This window comes from Solanum tuberosum, unplaced genomic scaffold, assembly GCF_000226075.1.
Source record: "Solanum tuberosum cultivar DM 1-3 516 R44 unplaced genomic scaffold, SolTub_3.0 scf00209, whole genome shotgun sequence".
Taxonomy (NCBI): Eukaryota; Viridiplantae; Streptophyta; class Magnoliopsida; order Solanales; family Solanaceae; genus Solanum; species Solanum tuberosum.
Genome location: NW_006239134.1, coordinates 819038 through 842058, shown reverse-complemented (window position 1 = coordinate 842058; position 23021 = coordinate 819038). Strand labels below are relative to the sequence as shown.

Sequence of the window (23021 nt, the reverse complement as noted above, 5' to 3'; positions counted from 1 at the left end):
AACAACTCGGTGCGATTGGTCATTTCCATCGCAACTCAACATAATTGGCCCCTTCATCACCTAGATGCCAATAATGTGTTTCTGCAGAGACGACTTGAAGAGGAAGTTTATATGTGACAACCATTTGAAAACTCTTATTTCCATCATCACGTCTGCAAACTAAAGAAGACGATTTATGGTCTTAAGAAGGCACCTCGGGCTTGGTATACTGAACTAAAAAACTATCTCATCTAAGCAGGTTTCAATAACTGCAAGTCTGACTCCTACCTATTTATTTTTAATACATCTGGCTTTACAACGTATGTGCTCCTTTATGTCGATGACATAATAATTACTGGAAATCACTTCTCTGGTGTTCGTCATATTATTAATGGTATGTCTAATCGTTTCTCTATTAAGGATCTTGGTGCACTGCATTACTTTTTGGGAGTTGAGGTCCTTTGCACTACTAATGGTATTTTGTTGTCTCAAAAAAATTGCATTATGGATCTACTACATGATGTTCATAGGTAGGACAACACAGGTGTTCCTACACCAATGTGCTCCATCACAGTTTTTTCTGCTTTGAAGAGTGATTCATCAGTTGATATCTCCAAATATCAACAGCTCATCGGCATGCTTCAATATCTATCATTCACTCGGCCAGATATTGCATTTACTATAAACAAGCTTGCTCAGTTTATGCATTGTCCTAACTAATATCACTGGAAGGTGGTTAAACGTTTGTTCAGGTACCTCAATAGAATTTTCTCCTATGGTATTCAAGTGCCTAAGGAGCAAGATTCAAGGTTGGTTGCTTATTCTGGCTCTGACTGGGAAGAAGAGCCTATTGATCGCACCTCCACTACTGGTTACGTGGTTTATCTTGGAAACAAACCTATTTCTTGGTCCTTCAAGAAGCAGCGCTCATTTTCACGTTCTTCTACAGAGGTTGAATATCATGTTGTAGCAACTACTGCTGCAAAAATTAATTGGCTAGTCAATCTTTGACAAGAACTTCAGTTTATAGTCACTGGACTTCCCAAAATCATGTGTGACAATGTTAGTGCAACCTACATTTTCCAGAACCCTTTGTTCCACAGCAAAATGAAAAATATTGCGATTGATTTCCGCTTTGTTCGGGAACAGGTGCAGAAAAACACTCTTGAAGTGAAGCATTTACACTCTGTTGATTAGGTTGTGGACATACTCACTAAGCCACTTCCGTGTGCTTCCTTCAAATGATTTTTCAACAAGTTGGGTGTTGTCGATGTCACCACCAACTTGCGAGGGCGTAACAGCGAAACAGACCTACTGTAACTATTCTTTGTTATTTGTTTGCTAGATTTTACGGATCTTTTACTTCTTTTCAAATTGTAGGACTCTGTTCAGATACAGAGAACTGTTGAGACTTATACGGATTGTAGTTGGGGTATCATCCTTGATATACCCTATCATGTATCATAGAATAAACAACGATCATTCAATCATCTATTCCCTTTTAATTTGTACCCCAATTTTAATTGAGATAATATGAATAATAGTGGTGATGATTTGCTGGAGGAGGAACCAAATGATGATGCAAAATGATTTTATAGGCTATTGAAAGATCATGATCTACCATTATATGAAAGTGCAAAAGTTTCTAAGCTTTCTACTTTGGTCAAATTGCTTCACTTTAAAAGTATTGGTCATTGAAGTAATGAGTCATTTATGATGTTGTTGAAATTTTTGAAAGATGATTTATTGTTGGATGGAACAAACTTGCCGTATTCATATTATGAGGCAAAGAAGGTAATTTGCGATGTTGGGCAGATTTTATAGGTTATTGAAAGATCTTGATCTACCATTATATGAAAGTGCAAAAGTTTCTAAGCTTTCTACTTTGGTCAAATTGCTTCACTTTAAAAGTATTGGTCATTGAAGTAATGAGTCATTTATGATGTTGTTGAAATTTTTGAAAGATGATTTATTGTTGGATGGAACAAACTTGCCGTATTCATATTATGAGGCAAAGAAGGTAATTTGCGATGTTGGGCCTTCTTGTAAAAAGATTGATGCATGTAAGAATGATTGCATGTTATATTGGAAGGATGATAATTGTCTTCAATCTTGCAAAGTTTGTGGTACATCTAAATGGAAGGATGATAAACATAGTGGGGAAACAAAATTGAAAAAAAGAAGAAAGATACCATGCAAGTTTTTACGTTATTTTCCTCTAAAGCCAAGGCTTCAAAGATTATTTATGTGCTCAAAGATATATCCTTTGATGTTATGGCATCATGACAAAAGAGTTGATGATGGAATAATGCGGCATCCAGCAGATTCAATGGCATGGAAAAAATTTGATGAGCTTCACCCATCTTTTGTTGTTGTGCCTCGTAATGTATGACTTGGACTTGCTAGTGATGGTTTCAACCATTTGGAATGTCGAAAACTCTGTACAGCATTTGGCATGTGGTACTTACTCCCTATAATTTTCCACCTTGGCTTTGCATGAATGCTTTGCATGAATCAAGAGAACTTTATTTTGTCAATGCTTATACCTGGCCCTGAGAGTCGTGGTGATGCAATTTATATCTATCTGCAACCTATGATAGAGGAGTTGAATGAATTATGGGAAAGTGGAGTCGAGACATTCGATGCATCAACTAGAAAGAATTTTACATTACATGCATCTTTGTTGTGGACCATTAATGACTTTCCAGCATATGCAAATTTGACTTGATGGAGTACAAAAGGAAAACTCGTTTTCCCATGTTGCAATAAAAAAACACATTATACAAGGCTAATTGGATGGAGTACAAAAGGAAAATTGGCTTGCCCATGTTGCAATAAAAAAAACTTGCTCTACAAGGCTAAACAATGGACAAAAAGAGTGTTGTATGGGCCACATGCACTATCTTCCTCTTAATCACAAATGGAGAAATGATAAAATGTCATTTGATAACACTATTGAGCACAGGCTACTGCCTAAAATGTTGTCCGGTGATGATATTCTTGATCAGGTTGCTGATTTAGATGGGTTGCCATTAACAAAGGATCAACAAAAGAAGATTAAAATATCACACAAGAAAAGGGGTGATAACTGGAATAAGAAGAGTATATTCTTTGATCTTCCATGCTGGAAAACCTTATTGTTGCGACATAATCTTGATGTGATGCACATTGAAAAGAATATATGTGACAGATTTTGGGGACAATCTTAGATGTCAAAGGGAAAACAAAAGACACCTTGAGTACTTGGTTGGATTTACAACAAATGAAAATATGAAAAGAATTGCATCCAATACAAAATGGAGATAAATATGAGTTGCCAGCAGCACCTTACACATTATCTGATGAAGATAAGCAAAAGTTTTTCAAATTTTTGAAGAATTTAAAGGTCTCAGATGGATTTTCCTCAAATATTTTTCAATGTGTCAACCTTAAGGATAAAAAAATTTCAGGATTAAAAAGTCATGATTGTCATATAATTCTACAACATTTACTCCCTCTTGCCATGCATGGTATGCTTTGCAAATATGTGTCTGAACCACTTATTCAGTTGTCTATTTTTTTCAAAGTTCTTGAAGCAAAATGTTTGTGCGTAGAGGAGTTGGAACAAATAGAAGCTCAAATACCAAAAACATTGTGCAAGTTAGAAAAGGTGTTCCCTCCTGCATTTTTTGATGTCATGGTGCACTTGTCTATTCATCTACCTGATGAAGCTAAGATTACCGGACCAATTCAATATCGATGGATGTATCCAATAGAGAGATATCTAAACTTTTTGAAGTGTTTTATTGGTAATATGGCTCACCTTGAAGGTTCGATTGTAGAGGGATATTTAGCAGTTGAATGTATGACATTATGTTCAAGGTATTTGAATACAATAAAGAAAAAGTTTAATTGTCCGGAGAAAACTTATGATGGTGGTGTAATTGAATCTGAGGGTAGTTTGACAATATTTTGTGAACCTAGAAAAAGTTTAAAGGGTAGCACACCAGACAAACTTGATTCAAATGATATGGAGGACGCACATTTTTATATTTTGAAGAATTGTGATGAAATTCAACCATTTCTCGAGTAAGTATTGATTTAATCTAATAATTTATTTATACCTTATCTATATGTTTAATTTTAAATAACATGTAAAACTTCAATTCTTTGTTAGAGAATTTTCATAAATTTATAGTGAGACCTCTCAACAAAGTTCAGATATGGAGTGGAATAAAAATTCATTAGTTGGTTACAAAAAAAGGTTAGTAAAAATTAATCAGTTTTCTTAAATCAAGTATGCAATTAAATATTGTTTTCTAAAAAGCTATTTGATCTTGTTAGGTTGCAGGATTATACAAACATGATGATAGAAAGAATATGGAAGATTTGCTATCTTTATCACGTGGCCCTTTGCCATGTGTCACAAGATTCAATGGCCATATTGTTAATGGATATAGGTTTCATGTGAAAGAGTATGATCAATATTTGAAAACTCAAAATTGTGGAGTGGTTGTAGTAGGTGAGACCAGTGAAGAACAAAAACATATGAATTACTATGGCGAGTTAACCGAGGTTCTTGAATTACAATTTGTTGGGGAAAGAAGAGTGATTTTATTCTGATGTATGTGGTTTGATGTGTATGATCAAAAAAGGGGAGTTAATATGGATGAATATGGCTTTGTAACTGTTAACAGTTGGAGATATTTGAAAATAAATTAGCCATTTGTATTAGCTAGCCAAGCATCACAAGTATTTTATGCTATCGATCATTCCAATAAAGGTTGGCACATAGTGCAAAAGGTTCAACCTCGTGATTCTTTTGATAATTTGGAAAAAAATGATGATGACCTAGAAGATTTAAATAACTCTACACAAGTGAAAAGAAAAATAACTCATTAAGGTTTGGAGCTTTGTCATTCTTTCTTTTACTTTATTATTTTTTTATGCTAATAATTCTTTATAGTATTTCTATGAAAATTTGTTTGATGCACTTGGTCTTGAATGTTACGTTGATCTTACTATAGTAGTAATAGTTCATGCAAGGAACCTATGTTACATGTACATGCGTCTCTTTTCTGAATGTGTTTTCAATTCACATTTCTTCTTATGAAAAACTTCCTAACCTATTTGAACTTTTTTTTGGAAGACTTTGCTCGTATTATTTTTTTTGTATTATCTAGGTTAACATGAATCCCTCAAAAACTCTAAAGTATGAAATTGGACAAACTTCAAAAATTCCCAAGCATGAACTCATTCATCCAGGTGCCTTAGCAAAGGGACTAGGTCAAAGTTTGAAAACTATGAGCACTATCATAGTTAATGCTGAACAAAGGACTCTGATTGCCAAAAATAGAAGTTACTATACAACAACTTCTATGTTGAATAAGCTAGCAGACAATAGTTTCCATGTGCATCCTTGTTTTGAGGAAAAGGAAGACAATGCTCCCCTCCATCAAGAAGCTAAAATGAATCAATACACTTTTGACCAATGATGCAAGGGGTCAGGGACAAAGCTTAAGGATTAATGCTGAAAACAGGACTATGATTGGCGAAAATAGAAATACTACAACAACTTCTAGTCGAAACAAGCCAGCAAAGAAAAGTATCCCTATGCCTCCTGAATTTAATCCAATGGAAGACAATAACGCCCTCTTTCTAGAAGCGGAAGTGACTCGAGATACTCAAAGAAGTGATCATTTGCAAAATAGTTAGATTGGTTAATCTATTTGATCAAGAAATTTTTCTTAGCTTTATCTACTTAATCTCCTTTGTATTATTTTTGTTACTAATGGGAATAAACTTCTTATTTTGGTTGACTTCTATCAAAATTTGCAGGTCCATTTGAATTTTATAAGTCCAAAAAAGTGTTTGAAGTTCCTCGAGTTTCCCAAAGAAGTGATACTACTATTTTATTTTATTTGTGCAACTTCTTTTTGTTAGTTAAATTGAAGTCTTGATTTTTTTTTACTTGCACTTAAATTTGCAAGTCCGTTTGAATCTAGGAAAGTAAAAAAAGTGGTTGGAGTGGCTCGAGGTTCTAAGGGAAATCAAACTAGTAAGTATTTTCTTATTGTTACTTGTAAAGCAGCAAAAAAATTATCTATGACTCGCTTCCCTAGGAAGATATTTTAGCATATGACTAGCATTTTTCAAGAACAAGGACCTTCGAGATAAAGGCAATATCAGTCATTATTTGTCTGAGTAACTCTCCATTCTAGAAGAATTGCAATCCTGCTTCAGCAACATCTTTCTTAGATGTTGTCCATTCCCCTTTCTGTATAACATTTTGTTTTTTGGCAACTTAAGGCCTGATCTCTTGAAATAGGCATTAACATTAAGCTTTGATATCTCTATTAGAGTGAAGATTTAATTTTATTTTAGTCAAACTAAGAAGATGTGAGTGGAAAGTTATCTATCAATCTTATATTAAACGATAATGTTGTTATCTCTCATGGTGAAAGAAGAAGTAACTTTTAGAACCTTGAAAATAAATAAGTATTATTTAGGGAACCTGATTTATATTTCTTAAGTACAAATTAAAATGTTTACACATGAGAGTGCATTAAAATTATAGTCCTCTTATACTCATTGTATCCTCGTGGAGTGGATGCAGTTGTGCTCTGGAATCACATGAATAAAATAAATATAGTTGTGGGGTTTTTCACCTTTGTTATGCCTACTTTGTCTAGTTGTCCCTTGGTTTGGAACTGTGGATTGGTACCTCTCAAAGGCGAAGGTAATTTAGTGACCCAATAGCATGGTATTTTGGATATTCTGTATTACAATCTTATAGAGACTAGACCATTGTATACATTAATAATTTCAGAACTTGACACCTAAAACATAACTACTGGATCATTCTCCAGATTCTTTTGACTATTTAGTGCTAATGATCAATTTATATCAAAGAGCATAGTTGACTTACATTAATCTTTGCAGGTCCAGTTGGATATGATAATGCAGATAAAATGACTGAGGTGTGCTGAGATGTTCAGAGAAGTGATACTAGTATATATTACTTTCTTTTGTGTAATTCTTTGTTGTTGTTAGTTGGCTGGAAGTTTTATTTTGTTTTAATATTATAATTTGCAGGTCTATTAAAGTCTAAAAAGGTAAAAAAAAAAAAAAAGTGATTGAAGTGGCTGAAGATGCTATGAGAAATGAAACTAGTATGTATTTTCTTCCGTGTGATATGTTTTATTCTTGATGTTACCGGTAAAATAGCCAAAAAGTTATTTTTCCTATGTATTTAACATCTGATGCTTCATTATGTTTTTTTCACTAGTCCTAACCATATTAACCTACACCGATTCTTGATTTATCAATTGTGATTTTCTGAATGAAAGTTTTTAAAAATTGAAAGTCACTGAATTGGGATTTTAAGCTTTCCAATATTTATTCCACTGCTAGTTGCCCCGTTCTGTATCACATTTTTTTCGCAACTTGAGGCCTAATCTCTTGCAATGGGCAATGTTCTACCTGTTTGTCTAGTTGTCACTTGGTTTGGAACTGTGCTGTGGAGTCACATGGATAAAAGAAATATAGTTATGGGGATTCTCACATTTGTTCTACCTGCTTTGTCTAGTTGCCCCTTGGTTTGGAACTGTGGATTGGTACCTCTCAAAGGCGAAGGAAATTTAGTGACCTGATAGAATGGTTGGATATTCTGTCTTACAATCTTATAGAGACCAAACCATTGTATACATTAATAATTTCAAAACTTGACACCTAAAACATAACTACTGGATCATTCTCTAGATTCTTTTGATTATTTAGTGCTAATGATCAATTTATATCAACGAGCATAGTTGACTTACTTTAAACTTTGCAGGTCCAGTCAGATATGATAAGGCAGAAAAAATGACTGAAGTGTATCGAGATGTTTAGAGAAGTGATACTAGTATATATTACTTTCTGTTGTGTAATTCTTTGTTGTTCTTAGTTAGCTTGAAGTGTTATTTTGTTTCAATATTATAATTTGCAGGTCTATTAATGTCTAAAAAGGCAAAAAAAAATGATTGAAGTGGCTGAAGATGCTACGAGAAATGAAACTAGTATGTATTTTGTTCCATGTGATATTTTCTTTTCTTGATATTATTGGTAAAATAGCCGAAAAGTTATTTTTCCTATGTATTTGACATCTGATGCTTCATACATTTTTTTCACTAGTACTAACAATATTAACCTCCACCTATTCTTGATTCATCAATTCTGATTTTCTGAATGAAAGTTTATAAAAATTGAAAGTCACTTAAGCTTTCCAATATTTATTTCACTGCTAGTTGCCCCTTTCTGTATCCTTTTTTTTCACCAACTTCACCAGGCTCAAGCTCATTCAAACAGATATGGGCACTTCCAATTAGTTCAGCTGACTGAAGCCCTTTATCGTCATAGATTATTACCACCAAGTGTTGTGTCAATGGATCTTCGACTACGAACTCAAAATGCTCATATTCCAAATTGGGTTCAAATCGTTGTTAGCTCTTCTCCATTCTATTTCGTAAAGGGCATACATATAATACAACAAAAGGATCAGATTTTCCAATGAGATCTTTCTTTTTTAATTCCTTCGCTTGAACAAGTTTCACCTCCAATACTTCGGTAGGTTTCAGTTCAAGGTCACTATAATCCCCAGGTAAAATGGGAATAACTTTTCGTACTGGCCACGTGATAGAGTCTTCAACAACGTCTCGGATGGTTCCAAAACCTTTACTGAAGCGACTTTCTTATTTCTCAACCTACGAACTTGACGGTCAAGAATTTTAATTGGCACTTCTTCATAAGTGAGACTATCCTTCACAGCCACACTCTCTAAAGGTACTATCAACGCCGGATCACCCACACACTTCTTCAACAAGCAAATGTGAAAGACTAGATGAACCGCTACTAAGTCTGTAGGAAACTCTAACTCCAAAGACTTATTACCAAACCTTTTAAGGATTCTACATATCTGGGACTGAGCTTCCCTTTCTTGCCAAATCTCATCACCCCTTTCATAGGTGAAACCTTCAGAAAAACCCAATCATCGATTTTGAACTCTAAGTCTCTTCTCCTCACATATGCACAGGACTTCTGACAACTTTGAGTTGTCTTTAGTCGATCTCTAATGAGCTGAAAATTTTCCATAGCCTCATGAACTGAACCTGGCCCAATCAAGGCTGCTTCACCTACTTCAAACCAACCAATCGGGGTCCTGCATCTATGCCCATATAGTGCCTCATACGGGTCCATCTGAATGTTGGAACGAAAGCTATTATTATAGGCAAACTCTATGACAGGTAGGTGATCATTCCAACTACCCTTGAAATCGATCACGCATGCTATCAACTTGTCCTCTAAGGTCTAAATGGTACACTCTCCCTGACCATCTGTCTGTGGTTGAAATGTTGTATTGCGATTTACCTGAGTACCAAAACCTTTCTGAAACAATTTCCAGAAATAAGAGGTAAACTAAGGACCTCTATCTAAGATGATAGACAAGGGAACCCATGCAATCTGACTATCTCATTGATGTAGTTTTTGGCGTAGTCCTTCGCTAAATCTATAGTCTTGATAGACAAGAAATGAGCGGACTTAGTAACTCTGTCCACTATCACCCAAATGGAGTCATGCTATCTCCGAGTACGAGGTAAACCCATAATGAAGTCCATGTTTATCACTTCCCACCCTCATGTAGGAATGTTAATCTCCTGAGTCATACCTTCTATTTCTGATGTTCTACCTTAACTTATTAACAATTAGGACACTTAGCACAAAGTCTGCTATGTCCCTCTTTATGCGGCTCCACCAAAAGACTTCCCGTAGATCACGGTACATCATAGTGGCACTTGGATGAATGGAATGTCTAGAGTTATGAGATACTATAAGGATTTGCTTCCTCAACTCACCCATATTAAGAACACATAAACGACCCTGGTAACGAAGTACACCATCTCCTCCTTGGGAGAAAACCTCAACTTTTGGCTGATGAACTGCACCTTTCAACTGAAGTAAAATGGGATCACTATCCTATTTTTCCTTAACCTCCACTACCAATGAAGATTCTGATCCATTCTGAACTATTACCCCACCATCTGATGTGTCTATAAGGCAGATTCCTAAGCGAGCAGGCCGGTAAACATCTTTGGTTGACTCTTTCCTTTCTTCCTCAACATGTGCTACACTACCCATAGACAGCCTGCTGAGAGCATCAGCCACTACATTGGCCTTTCTAGGATGGTAAAGCAGATTCATGTCATAGTCTTTGAGGAATTTAAGCCATCTCCTCTGACGAAGATTCAGCTCTTTCTAGGTGAACAATTACTGGAGGCTCCTATGATCTTTGAATACATCAACATGAACACCATACAAATAATGTCTCCAAATCCATAGGGAAAATTCTACGGTTGCACGCTCGAGGTCAATAGTCGGGTAGTTCTTTTCATGGACCTTAAGTTGTCTAGAAGCATAAGTTATGACCTAACCTCGTTGCATCAACACACAACCTAGGATGACCCTGGATGTATCACCATAAATAACATAACCGTCTGAACCATCTAGTAGAGTCTAGATCGTAGCAGTAGTCAACCTAGTCTTCAATTCTGAGAAGCTTTTCTCATACTCATCTGACCACTGAAATTTGATCTTCTTCTAAGTCAACTTGGTCAATGGGGAAGCTATGGATCAAAATCCTTCAACAAATCTCCTGTAATAACTGGCCAAACCCAAGAAACTCTTGATATTAGTTGGAGAGGTGGATCTGGGCCATTGTTGTACTGCCTCAATTTTCTGTGAATCCACTTGGATCCCTTCGTTGGATGCCACATGACCGAGTAAAGCAATGGAATGTAGCCAAAATTCACATTTGCTAAACTTCTTGAATAGCTGGCAATCTTTGAGAGTTTGCAGAACAACTCTCTGATGAGTCGCATGCTCCCCCTCACTCCGAGAATAAATGAGACGATGACGAATAAGTCCCAATATAGTCTGAACACCTTGTTCAATAAGTCCATGAAATATGTAAGAGCATTTGTTAGTCCAAAAGATATAACTACAAATTCATAATGACCATACTGAGTTCTGAAAGCTGTCTTCGGAATGTCAATATCTGTAACTCCAAGCTGATGATAGACGGATCTGAGTTATATCTTAGAAAATCAACTAGAACCCTGATGTTCATCGAACAAGTCATCAATCCTGGGGATGGGATATTTATTCTTGATTGTGACCTTGTTCAACTGCTGATAGTCAATGCACATTCTAAGAGAACCATCTTTCTTTTTCACGAACAACATTGGAGCACCCCACGGAGAGATACTGGGTCTGATGAATCCCTTATCTAGAAGGTTTTTCAACTGCTCCTTCCAATACTTAAGCTCGATTGGAGCCATACTATAAGGAGGAATCGAAATTGTCTGGGTATCTAGAAGGAGATCTATCCGAAGTCGATTTCTCTTTCGGGAGGAACTCTGGGAAGATCTTCTAGGAACACTTCTATAAACTAATTTACTACCGGGACTGACCCAAGAGTTGGGGTTTCAAAGTTTGAATCCATAACCCGGACAAGATAATAGACATACCCTTTGGAAATCCTTTTTCTGGCCTTAAGGTAAGAGATGCATCGACCCATAGGCACTGAGCTACTACCCTTCCACTCTAAGACTGGCTCATTTGGAAACTGAAACCAAACGATCCTAATGTTACAATCGACTGAGGCATAAGAGGAATGTAACCAATCCATGCCTAGAATGATATCAAAATCTACCATTTCTAACTCTACAAGATCTGCTGAGGTAACTTTCTAAGAGACTGTGACAGGGAAATTTATGTATACCTGTCTAACTATAATTAGGTCACCAACTAGGGTAGACACTTAGAAGGGTTCTGAGAGAGGTTCTGGACTGACACCAAAGTTTACTGTTTTATAGGGAGTCACAAAAGACAGTGTAGCCCCTGGATCTAACAATGCATAAACATCTAAATGAAAGACTCGTAACGTACCAGTGACCACATCAGGAGAATCTTCCTGGTCCTGGCAAACCTGGAGAGCATACAACTTATTTTGGCATTGACCGCCATATGTACCTGATGAATCAACTTGCTGAGTTGGGCGACCTGCTGGTGTTGCTGGAGCTTTAGACTGAGCCCTGCTGTTGTTGCCTCCTTTCCCTCGCCTGGATGAAGGGCAATCCTTCAACCTATGGCTAGACTAACCACACCTAAAGCACCATTCCTTGCCTGCAAGATACTCGCCCAGATGGTTCTTACAACACTTTGGACAAGTTGGGAAGGTCATGTTGCCTAAAGCACTCCCCCGAGACCTAGAGCCTGATTCCCTACCTTTATGATCCTATCAAAACTTGGGAAATGGGGCAAGTTTGATGAAGGTGCTAGGGTTGTAGACCTCTACTGAAACTGTGAGTGATTCCCACCGTCCGACTTTTGTTGTGACTGTTCATAGTTTCCAGTTCTGGCCTTTTTGTTATCCTTATCTAATTCCCTAAGCTTATCTCCCTCAAACTGCTGAGCATGAGTCATTAGTCAAGAGATATCCATATCCCCTAGAAACAAGACATTCATACACTCAGTTTTCACCAGATCGGATACCCCAAACAAGAACTTACTCATTTGTGCCGTTGAATCGGTAACCATGTGTGGAGCATACCTGGAGAGCTGGGTAAACTTCATCCTGTACTCTTGGACCGACATTGACCCCTGCTTAAAGTTTATAAACACTTGTGCCTTAGCTTCCCTCATTCCCTTGGGAAGAACCTATCTAGGAAAGCTCCAGTAAAACAATCCCAAGTCGCAGGAGTTGCATCTGCACCCTTGTTATCTTTCCAATGAGTGAACCAGATATGAGCCACATCCTTAAGTTGGTAGGATGCCAACTCAACACTCTCAGTACCAGCCTCTTGCATTACTCCAAGAATTTGCCTAACCTCATCAATGAAGTTGTGTTGGTCCTCACCAACCTTCAACCCTAGAAAGTCAGGCGGATTCATCCGAACAAAGTCTCAAACCCTAGCTACAGCTGATCCACCATTTGTGTTAGTAGGAACTAGGACCTACTAATTATTCTTATTGGCCATACTTTGAGCCAAGAGTTGGATTGCATTCCAAAATTCTGCATTTGTAACCTCATGGTTCAGTACCGGAAGAATTGCGCTAGCATTGTGTGCATTAGCATTCCATGCATTAGCTCTACGAGGAGGCATGATCTGAAATGCATAAAGACATATTAGAAAGGAGAAGTTGGATCATACCCACGCACGATAAAAATAGCAAAGAAAGTAAAGTTTTTCTTAAAACACTTCATAGCCTCCCCCTCTTAGATGTGGCGCGCTTCATACTCATGAAAGAGACTCTACATACTGCCTCTTTTAGACATCCTAGGACTCTCAAACCTAATGCTTTGATACCAAGTTTTTCACTCCCCGAGACTACCCTCTTGATGTAAAATAGGACCTAGGATCACGAGTGACCCTAAGTTAATCCTGTCTCTGGCATATATCAAGCATACTGACAAGAACTGAATAAAACATGTACTATGTGGAAGCTAAAACAATGGATAACTGAAAGTGGGAAACCACCAACTAGTCTGAATGTATAAAACATACCAAGAGTTTAATAACAACTAAAAGATAAACTTAACAATTCAAGTTGATTCTACTACTATGTCTGAAAAGCCTTTAACTGAGTTGAGTTATTAGGACATGCCCCTAGCTAACTCTAACAAAAATGAAAATTGAATGTAAAAAAAAAATGAAAAACATATCTATTGTCCTCGAAGTATGAGGAATCACCACTGAAGCTGCTAACTGCAGATCACAAATCGATCTAAGCGTGATCTGGATGATGAGTACCTGAACCTACATCTTGAAAGGATGTAGCGCAGAATATGCGTCAGTACTTGGAATGTACTGAGCATGCAAAATATATATACTAAGCTGAACAAATATATATAAGCTGAACAAAGCATAACTGAGCAATGACATAAATTTAGCAAGAATGAAAATACTGAAAACATAACTGAAAAGCTAAACTGAATGCAATAACCAAGTGTTAATCATGAAGATGACATGCTAAACTGAATACTGAAGTATATATTGAAAACCCGGTCAAATGCATTAGGAGTTTGACTGTAGAAGCTACTATTAACCGACAATAACCATGTTAGCTAAACATGGAGCCCGATTAATACGCCCCATCGAGAGGACCCAAAATACATTATCAGGGGTATAAAGGCATGACTGGAGTGATCACTAAATCTGAGGCCCAACAGAGGGGACTTATACTCCTACGGGGGCACATAGTTCTGGGACCATGAGGGTACGCTGAACCCTAGTCCAACTTGGTAGTAAGTCTACTCCCAACTGAATATGTGCATGACAAAAAAGTAACTGAAATGTTGAATTAGTGAATAGCTCAAAATATTGACATACAATCTAAGAATGCAACATTTATATATTGATAATGTAACATTCAAAATCTCAAGCATGATTATTTGTTCAACTGACCTAGCAAGTATAATTCGTAGACTAAGAGAATTTATACAAACTAGGATTCTAACTTTCATACTAGGAATTAAGATTTCTTTCTAAGAACAAGCTATTTCGATTTAGGATACTACAACAACTAACTCACAGTAAATATCCAAGGTTTTATAAACCCTAGGTCTAAACATGATATGGAGAATCAAGGAACTGGCTGAATTCTAGGTACCTAGTGGATGAAAGGAACCCACTAGTGAAATCCCACATACCTGGTGACGAAATTTATGGAGATATCATTTGGATTTCGGGGCTGAAACATGAAGAACATTGTTGCTTGTTCTTGAAAGAAACTGGTGCCACTTTTTCATTTTTGCATCTAATTTGGATGACTTTTGGAGAATAGGGGTTTTGGGTATGTTTGACTAGGTTATTAGGCTTAGATTGAGTAAAATGACGTAGTTTAGGCATCAAATGACGTAGGTTAAGTTCCCAATGCATAGGGAAAAGGACCAAAATGACTCTGACTTAAAACTGACGAGTGTCATCTACTTAAGGACTGGTGGGCCGTCGTTTGAACTACCAACTGTCATTTGGGGTCGTCGTTCATGCTATGCCCGACAAGGCTTCACTAAAACAAGCATAACTTTTTACTTCGAGCATGGATTTTAGAAAACTCGGTGGCGTTGGAAAGAGGATTCAATTATCTTTCATTTGATAGGTCATGGGCCACCTAATTAATTTTGTGCTTAATGATATGACAATTTGAAGTTGACCCAACATTTATTTTCCTCCAATTGGTTGCTGACCATCACCTACGGTTCGTAGGTCCAACCATAGACCACACTTGTAGCAGCTCGGAACTCAAACTTAGAAAATGCAGCAGAAAAATTCCAGAAACAGTGAACCACAGCAGGGTTCATAGACTGTGAAAGGGACCATGCTCCATCGACCTACCCTTGGTCTCAGCACCCTCCCAGCAGAGGTCGACCACAGAGCACTTCACGGGATGTGGACCACCTCACGGTCCATGTTGGTGCTCATGAAAATCAAATGGAATCCACCAGGCTTTTGGCCCTTCACAGGCCGTGGTCTCGACGACGAGACGTTGTGGCTCCCAAAGAGTTGGACCAGTGCAGCCCTTAGCCTAGGTAAAGGACCACGAGGACCTTCACAGTTCGTGATCCTTCACACTATCCATGATGTGGTCCGTAGTAGGGTGACCGAGATCCAGCAGCTACTCGACCAAGGACCACGACCGGCTTCACGATCCATGGTCCCTTTGACGGCCCATCATAGGGGTCCTAGTTAGCCAGTCAAACCTTTAAGTCAGGGGTCGTTTGGTCTTTCCCCTATGCGTTGGATACCTAAACTACATCGTTTAACCCCTAAACTACGTGGTTTTGGTTAGTTTTAGCCTAGTAAGCAAATTAGAACCTAACCTAATCAATTATTCACCAAAAATTCATCAATCTTAGAGAAAAAATAGAGAAGAAAAGTCGAGCAGCCTTCGTTCAAGAATGCAACGAGTTTTCATTAATTCCAGCCCCGAAATCAAAAGATTTCTCCGTGGAATTGTTCACCAGGTATGTGGGATTCACTAGTGGGTTCCTTTCACCCATTGGGTCCCTAGAATTCACTCAGATTCTTGATTCCCTTAATATTATCTAAACCTAGGTTCCTTGAATGTTAAGAAATTGTTGGGTTTTAGCTGTTAGAATGATCCAAATCAGATTAAACTGTTATTGCCTAGTTCTTGTATGATATTCAGAACCCTAGCTATATATTTCTTTTAGTTCATGAATTACAAATGATAGATCAGTTATTTCCGATATACATACCTCACATTTGAATGTTTCAATATCAGTACATTAATTTTGCATTTTCAGTTAGCATGTCAGTATGTTGAGCTCTTTAGTAATATAGAAATTTAGTCATAAGTTGTTAATTACATAATCTATTGGGAGTAGCTTAATACCGAGTGGACTAGGGTTAGTCACCCTCAAGTCCCATAACTACGTGCCCTGTATTTTGTAAGTCCCCTCTGTGGGCATCAATTTAGTGATCACGCCAGTCATGCCTCTATACCTCTGGCAGTGTATATTAGGTCCTCTCGATGGGGCGTATACATCGAACTCCACATTAAGCTCATGTGGTTTTACGTTGGTTATTATTAGCTACCTTATAGTCATATTCCATTTCATTGACAATGTTATCAGTCACAGTTCAATATTCAGTATCGGCATGTTATAAACTTGGTCATTGAATTCAGTCATTTGATGCTCAGTATTCTCTTTTTAGTATCATGCTTATCTCTTACCATTCCCTAGCTATATGATTTTGTTCAGTTATGGTTAATTTTCAGCTTTACTCTATCCTGCATGCTCAGTACCATTCAAGTACTGACGCATACTTTGCGCTACATCTTCTCGTGATGTAGGTTTAGGTTCTCAGCTTCCAGATAATGCATAGATCGGTTCCCGATCTTCAGCTCAAGAGTATCAGTGGTGAGTCCTTATGCTCCGAGGACGACATACATGTTTCCTTTGTGTTTGTTTTTAGTTTTAGTTTTTGCTAGATTTAGCTGGGGACATGTCCCAGCACTTCTAGGCAGTTAGAGGCTACTTTCAGACATAGTTAGAATCAGCTTTAGTATTTTATTTTGACTTTTCAGTTGTTGTTGAACTCTCAGTATTTATATATTCAGATTTAGTGTGGGTATTCCCCATAATTTCTGATTATTTATTGACTAGCTTCCGCACAATATTCATTGATTCAGTTTATGATTAAGTATGCTTATGATATGCCAGCTGGGTTAACTTGGGGTCACTCGTGATCCTAAGTCCCGCGTCCACTTCCTGGGTATAGCTTCTGGGATTGACAAACTTGGTATCAGAGCACTAGGTTTAAGAGTTCTTGGGAGTCTAAAAAGCCACACTAAGTAGAGTCTGTTTCATAGGTGTGAAGTGCACCACATCTAATGAAAAGGAGGTTGTGAAGTGTTTCAGGAAAACCTCACTTTCTTGATATTCTTATCGTGCGTGAGGTATGATCCAATTTCCTTGTTCTGATCCATCATTATTCATTTTCAAATCATGCCTTCTCGTAGAGCTTACGGAAGGAATGTGAATGCCCGCAACACTAACGCAGCTCCTCTAGTCCCAGATCAGGAAGTTTCGAATGCAGAGTTTCAAAACGTTATTCAACTTTTGGCTCAAAGTGTGACTAACCAGAACAACAGCAGGCTCCAGTTCCTGCAAATGCTAGTGGTGGATCAGTGGCAGCCAAGGTTCATGATTTTCTTAGGATGAATCCTCCTGAGTTCTTCGGATTGCAGATTGGTGAGGATCCCCAAAACTTCATAGATGAGGTCAAGAAGATCTTTGGAATGATGCAAGTGACTTGTAATGATAGGGTAGAGTTGGCATCCTATCAGCTTAAGGATGTAGCTCACATCTGGTTTACTCAATGAAAAGAAAACAGGGGTACAAATGCTGATCCTATCACTTGGGAATGCTTTGGTGAGACTTTTCTTGACAGGTTCTTCCAAAAAAGAGTTGAGGGAGGCAATGGCTCAAGAGTTCATGTATTTGAGGCAACGTAACATGATTGTCTAAGAGTATGGACTTAAGTTCACCCAACTCTCCAGGTATGATCCTCACATGGTTGCCGATTCCAAGGCTCAAATGAACATGTTTTTGTATGGGGTATCCGACTTAGTGAAAACAGAGTCTAGGAATTCTATGTTGCTCAAAAATATGAACATCTCTAGGCTCATGACTCATGCTCAGCAGGTTAAGAGAGATATGCTTAGGGAACAGACTAAGGATAATAAGAAGGCTAGAATAGGCAACTATGAGTATTCTCAACAGAACTCGATGGTGGAAATCGCTTACAGTTTAAGCAAAAGTCTTCAGCTCCAGCACCTTCATCAGCTAGTGTTCCATCCTCCAAGTTCCGACAGGATCAGAAGGGTAGGGCATCAGGCTCTAAGTCTCAAGGGAGTGTTTCAGGCACCAGAAACTACCAAACTTGTCCAAAGTGTGGTAAGAACCATCCGGGTGAGTGTCTTACATGAAAGGAATTATGCTTTAGGTGTAGTCAGTCTGGTCACAGGTTGAGAGATTGTCCTTCTGCTAAACAAGGTCAAGGAGGTAACAATGGTAGAGCACCGTCTACAACTTCAGTAGCCCCAACAGGTCACCAGACTCAGCAGGGTAACTCATCTGGTAGTGGTGGCGGACAGCGCCAAAACAGGTTTTATTCTCTCTAATTTTTGACTTAATGTTTATGCTTTGTTAGATCCATGGGCTACTCTTTCCTTTGTAACTCCTTATATAGTAGTCAACTTCAATGTTAGTCCAGAAACTCTCTCAAAACCCTTCTTAGTCTCTACTCCAGTCGGTGACCCAGTTATAGCTAGACGGGTATATAGAAATTGCCCTGTCATAGTCTCCTAGAAAGTCACCTCAGCAGATTTTGTAGAGTTAGAAATGGTAGACTTCGATATCATTCAGGGCATGGATTGATTACATTCTTGTTGGATTGGTTACATTCTTGTTATGCCTCAGTCGATTGTAGGACTAGGACTGTTCATTTTTAGTTTCCAGACGAACCAATCTTAAAATGGAAGGGTAGTAGCTTAGCGCTTATAGGTCAATTCATTTCTTACCTTAAGTCTAGAAAGATGATTTCTAAGAGTTATCTCTATCATCTAGTTTGGGTTAAGCATTCAAGCTCTGAAACCCCAACTCTTGAGTCACTTCTTGTAGTTAATGAGTTCCCAGAAGTGTTTCCAGAAGATCTTCCCAAGGTTTCTCCCGAAAGGGAAATCCACTTTGGAATTGATCACCTTCCAGATACCCAGCCTATTTTTATTCCTCCTTACCGAATGGCTCCAGCTGAGCTTAAGGAATTGAAAGAGCAGTTGAAAGACCTTTTAGATAAGGGTTTCAGCAGACCTAGTATTTCCCCATGGGGTGCACTAGTTTTGTTTGTGAAAAAGAAAGATGGTTCTCTCATAATCTGCATTGACTATAGGTAGTTGAACAAGGTCACAATCAAAAAATAAGTATCATATCCCCAAGATTGATGACTTGTTTGACCAACTTCAGGGTGCTAGTCATTTCTCAATGATAGACCTCAGATCCGGTTATCATCAGCTCAAAGTCAGAGATAGTGACATCCAGAAAACAGCCTTCAGAACTCGGTATGGTCATTATGAATTTGTAGTTATGTCATTTGGACTAACCAATGCTCCTGCAGCTTTCATGTATTTGATGAACAGAGTGTTTAAGAAGTATTTGGACTTGTTCGTTATCATCTTTATTGATGATATCCTCATTTACTCTAGGAATGAGAAAGAACATACGAATCATTTGAGGGTTGTCCTACAAACTCTCAAAGATCGCCAGTTATTCCCTAAGTTCAGCAAACGTGAGTTTTGGTTGCAATTTGTTGCATTCCTTAGTCATATTGTGTCTAGCGAAGGGATCCCAGTGGATTCTCATAAAATATAAGCAGTGAAACAATGGCCCAGACCTACCTCTCCTATAGATATCAAAAGTTTCGTGGGCTTGGCTGGTTATTACATAAGGTTCATGGAAGGATTTTCATCCATAGCCTCTCAGTTGACTAAGTTGACTCAGAAAAAGGTTAAGTTTCAGTGGTCATATGATTGTGAGAAAAGATTCTAGAACTGAAAACTAGGTTGACTATAGCTCCCGTTTTGACTCTACCAGAGGGTTTAGACGGTTATGTTATCTATTGTGATGCATCCAGAGTCGGCCTAGGTTGTGTGTTGATGCAGCGAGGTAAGGTTATATCTTATGATTCTAGACAGCTTAATGTGCATAAGAAGAGCTATCGAACTCATGACCTTGACATTGCAGCAGTGGTGTTTACGTAGATGTGTTCACAGACCATAAGAGCCTTCAATATGTGTTCACCCAGAAAAAGTTGAATCTTAGCCGAAGGAGATGGCTTGAGTTCCTCAAGGATTATGATATGAGTGTGCATTACCATCCTGGTAAGGCTAATGTAGTAGCAGATGCTCTTAGTAGACTATCTACAGGTAGTGTAGCACATGTTGAGAAAGAAAGAAAGGAACTAGTGAAGGATGTTCACAGACTTGATCGCTTAGGAGTTCTTCTTATGACCATATCAAATTGTGGTGTAACAGTTCAAAATGGGGCAGAATCTTCATTGGTAGCGGAAGTTAAGGAAAAGCAAGACAATGATCCGATATTACTTCAACTAAAGGGTGCAGTCCATCAGCAGAGAGTGGAGGTTTTCGCCCAAGGCGGAGATGGTGTGCTTCGCTATCAGGGTCGATTATGTGTTCTTGACGTGGGTGAGTTGAGACAGCAGATTCTTGCAGAATCCCATAACTCCAGATATTCTATTCATCTAGGTGCCACTAAGATGTACCGTGATCTGTGAGAGGTCTTTTGGTGGAATGGCATGAAGAGGGATATAGTAGATTTTATGGCTAAATGCCCTAATTGCGAGCAAGTGAAGGTAGAACATCAGAAACTAGGAGGTATGACTCAAGAGATCAACATTTCTACTAAGAAGTGGGAAGTGATCAACATGGACTTCATCACAGTTTTACCTCGTACTCGCAGACATCATGACTCCATTTAAGTGATAGTTGATAGATTTACTAAGTCTACGTGCTTTTTGTTGGTTAAGACTACAAATTTGTGGAAGACTATGCCAAGCTATAAATTAATAAGACAGTTAGGTTGCATGGGGTTCCTTTGTCTATCATCTCAGATAGAAGTCCTCAGTTTGCCTCTCAGTTTTGGAAGTCTTTTCAGAAAGGTCTAGGTACTCAGGTTAATATTAGCACAACATTTCACCTACAGACGGATGGCCAGGCAGAGCGTACCATTCAGATCTTAGAGGATATATTGAGAGATTGCATAATCGATTTCAAGGGTAGTTGGGATGATCACCTTCCTCTTATAGAGTTTGCCTACAGTAATAGCTATCGTTCCAGCATTCAAATATCCCCTTATAAGGCATTGTATGGGCGTAGATGTAGATCTCCAGTTGGTTGGTTTAAAGTAGGTGAAGCAACCTTGATAGGGCCAGATTCAGTTCATGATGCTATGGAGAAAGTGCAACTCATTAGAGATAGATTTAAGACAGCCCAGAGTTGCCAGAAGTCCTATACAGATGTAAGGAGAAGGGATTTAGAGTTCCAAGTTGATGATTGGGTTTTCTTTGAAAGTGTCACCTATGAAGGGGGTGATGAGATTAGGCAAGAAAAGGAAGCCCAGTCCTAGATATGTAGGCCCTTACAAGATCTTGAAAAGATTTTGGTAAAGTGGCTTACTAGTTAGAGTTGCCAGCAAAACTAGCAGCAGTGCATCCGGTTTTTCACATTTCGTTGTTGAAGAAGTGTGTGGGTGATCCAACATCTATTGTACCTTTAGAAAGTGTGGTTGTGAAGGATAGTCTCACTTATGAAAAGGTACCAATTGAAATTCTTTATCTTCAGGTTCAAAGGTTGAGAAACAAAGAATTCGCTTCAGTCAAGGTTTTGTGAAGGAGTCGTAGTGGGAGCTACTTGGGAAGCTGAAGCAGCAATGAAGGCCAAGTATCCTCATCTCTTTCCTTCTGATTCCATTCCAGCTTGAGGTAATAGTTCCTCTCCAGTTTTTCAGTCATTCATGCGTAGCTTCAGTCTTAGTATCATGTTCCTTCAGTTTGTACTTGCATTTTCAGTGTCTTTGCATGTTCTTTGAACTTAGTTCAAAAAGAAATCAGTTTTAGAAATTAGTGGCAGGGTTTGCAGCTCTTTCCCTCCATATCCAGTTAGTTTAGACTTCATTTGAGAATGAATGTTCCCAAGGGGGATATATTGTAACACCTCAGAACTCACAATTAGAAAATGTAGCAGAAAAACTCTAGAACCAATGAACCAAAAGGGTTCACGGACCGTGAACGGGACCATGATCCGTCGACTTGCCCTTGGTCTCAGCACCCTTCCAGTAGAGGAGGACTATGGATCCCTTCACGGGCCATTGACCACCTCATGGTCCATGATGGTGCACGTGAAAATCATATGGAATCCACTAGGCTCAAACGTCAAAACACAGGGCCCTTCACGGGTGTGGTCTCGATAATGAGTTGTAGTGGCTCCCGTAGAGTTAGACCAGTGCAGCCCTTAGCCCAGGTGAAGGTCCATGAGGACCTTCACGGTTTGTGATCCTTCACATAGTCCGTGAAGTGGACCGTAGTAAGGCGACCCTGATCCAGCAGCTATTGGACCAAGGACCACGACCGGTTTCACGGTTCGTCGTACCTTTGATGGCCCGTCATAAGGGCCATGGTCATCGCGTCAAACCTTTAAGTCAAGGGTCGTTTGGTCTTTTCCCCTATGCATTGGACACCTAAATTACGTTGTTTAACCCCTAAACTACGTGTTTTTGGTCAGTTTTATCCTAGTAAACAAATTAGAACCTAACCTAATCAATTATTCACCAAAAATTCATCAATCTTAGAGCAAAATATAGCAGAAAAATCGAGCAGCCCCAGTTCAAGAATGCAATGAGTTTTCATCAGTTCAAACCCCGAAAT

At 38.4% G+C, this 23021-nt stretch overlaps 1 protein-coding gene across 1 annotated transcript; it reads left to right on the top strand.

Annotated features, from left to right (window-relative positions):
- Window positions 1–537: 537 nt before the first annotated feature.
- Window positions 538–990, top strand: LOC107062212 (uncharacterized mitochondrial protein AtMg00810-like). Its single transcript, XM_015312578.1, has 2 exons — window positions 538–677; window positions 732–990. The coding sequence occupies exons 1-2, from the start codon at window positions 538–540 to the stop codon at window positions 988–990; spliced, it is 399 nt and encodes a 132-aa protein (XP_015168064.1).
- Window positions 991–23021: the final 22031 nt, after the last annotated feature.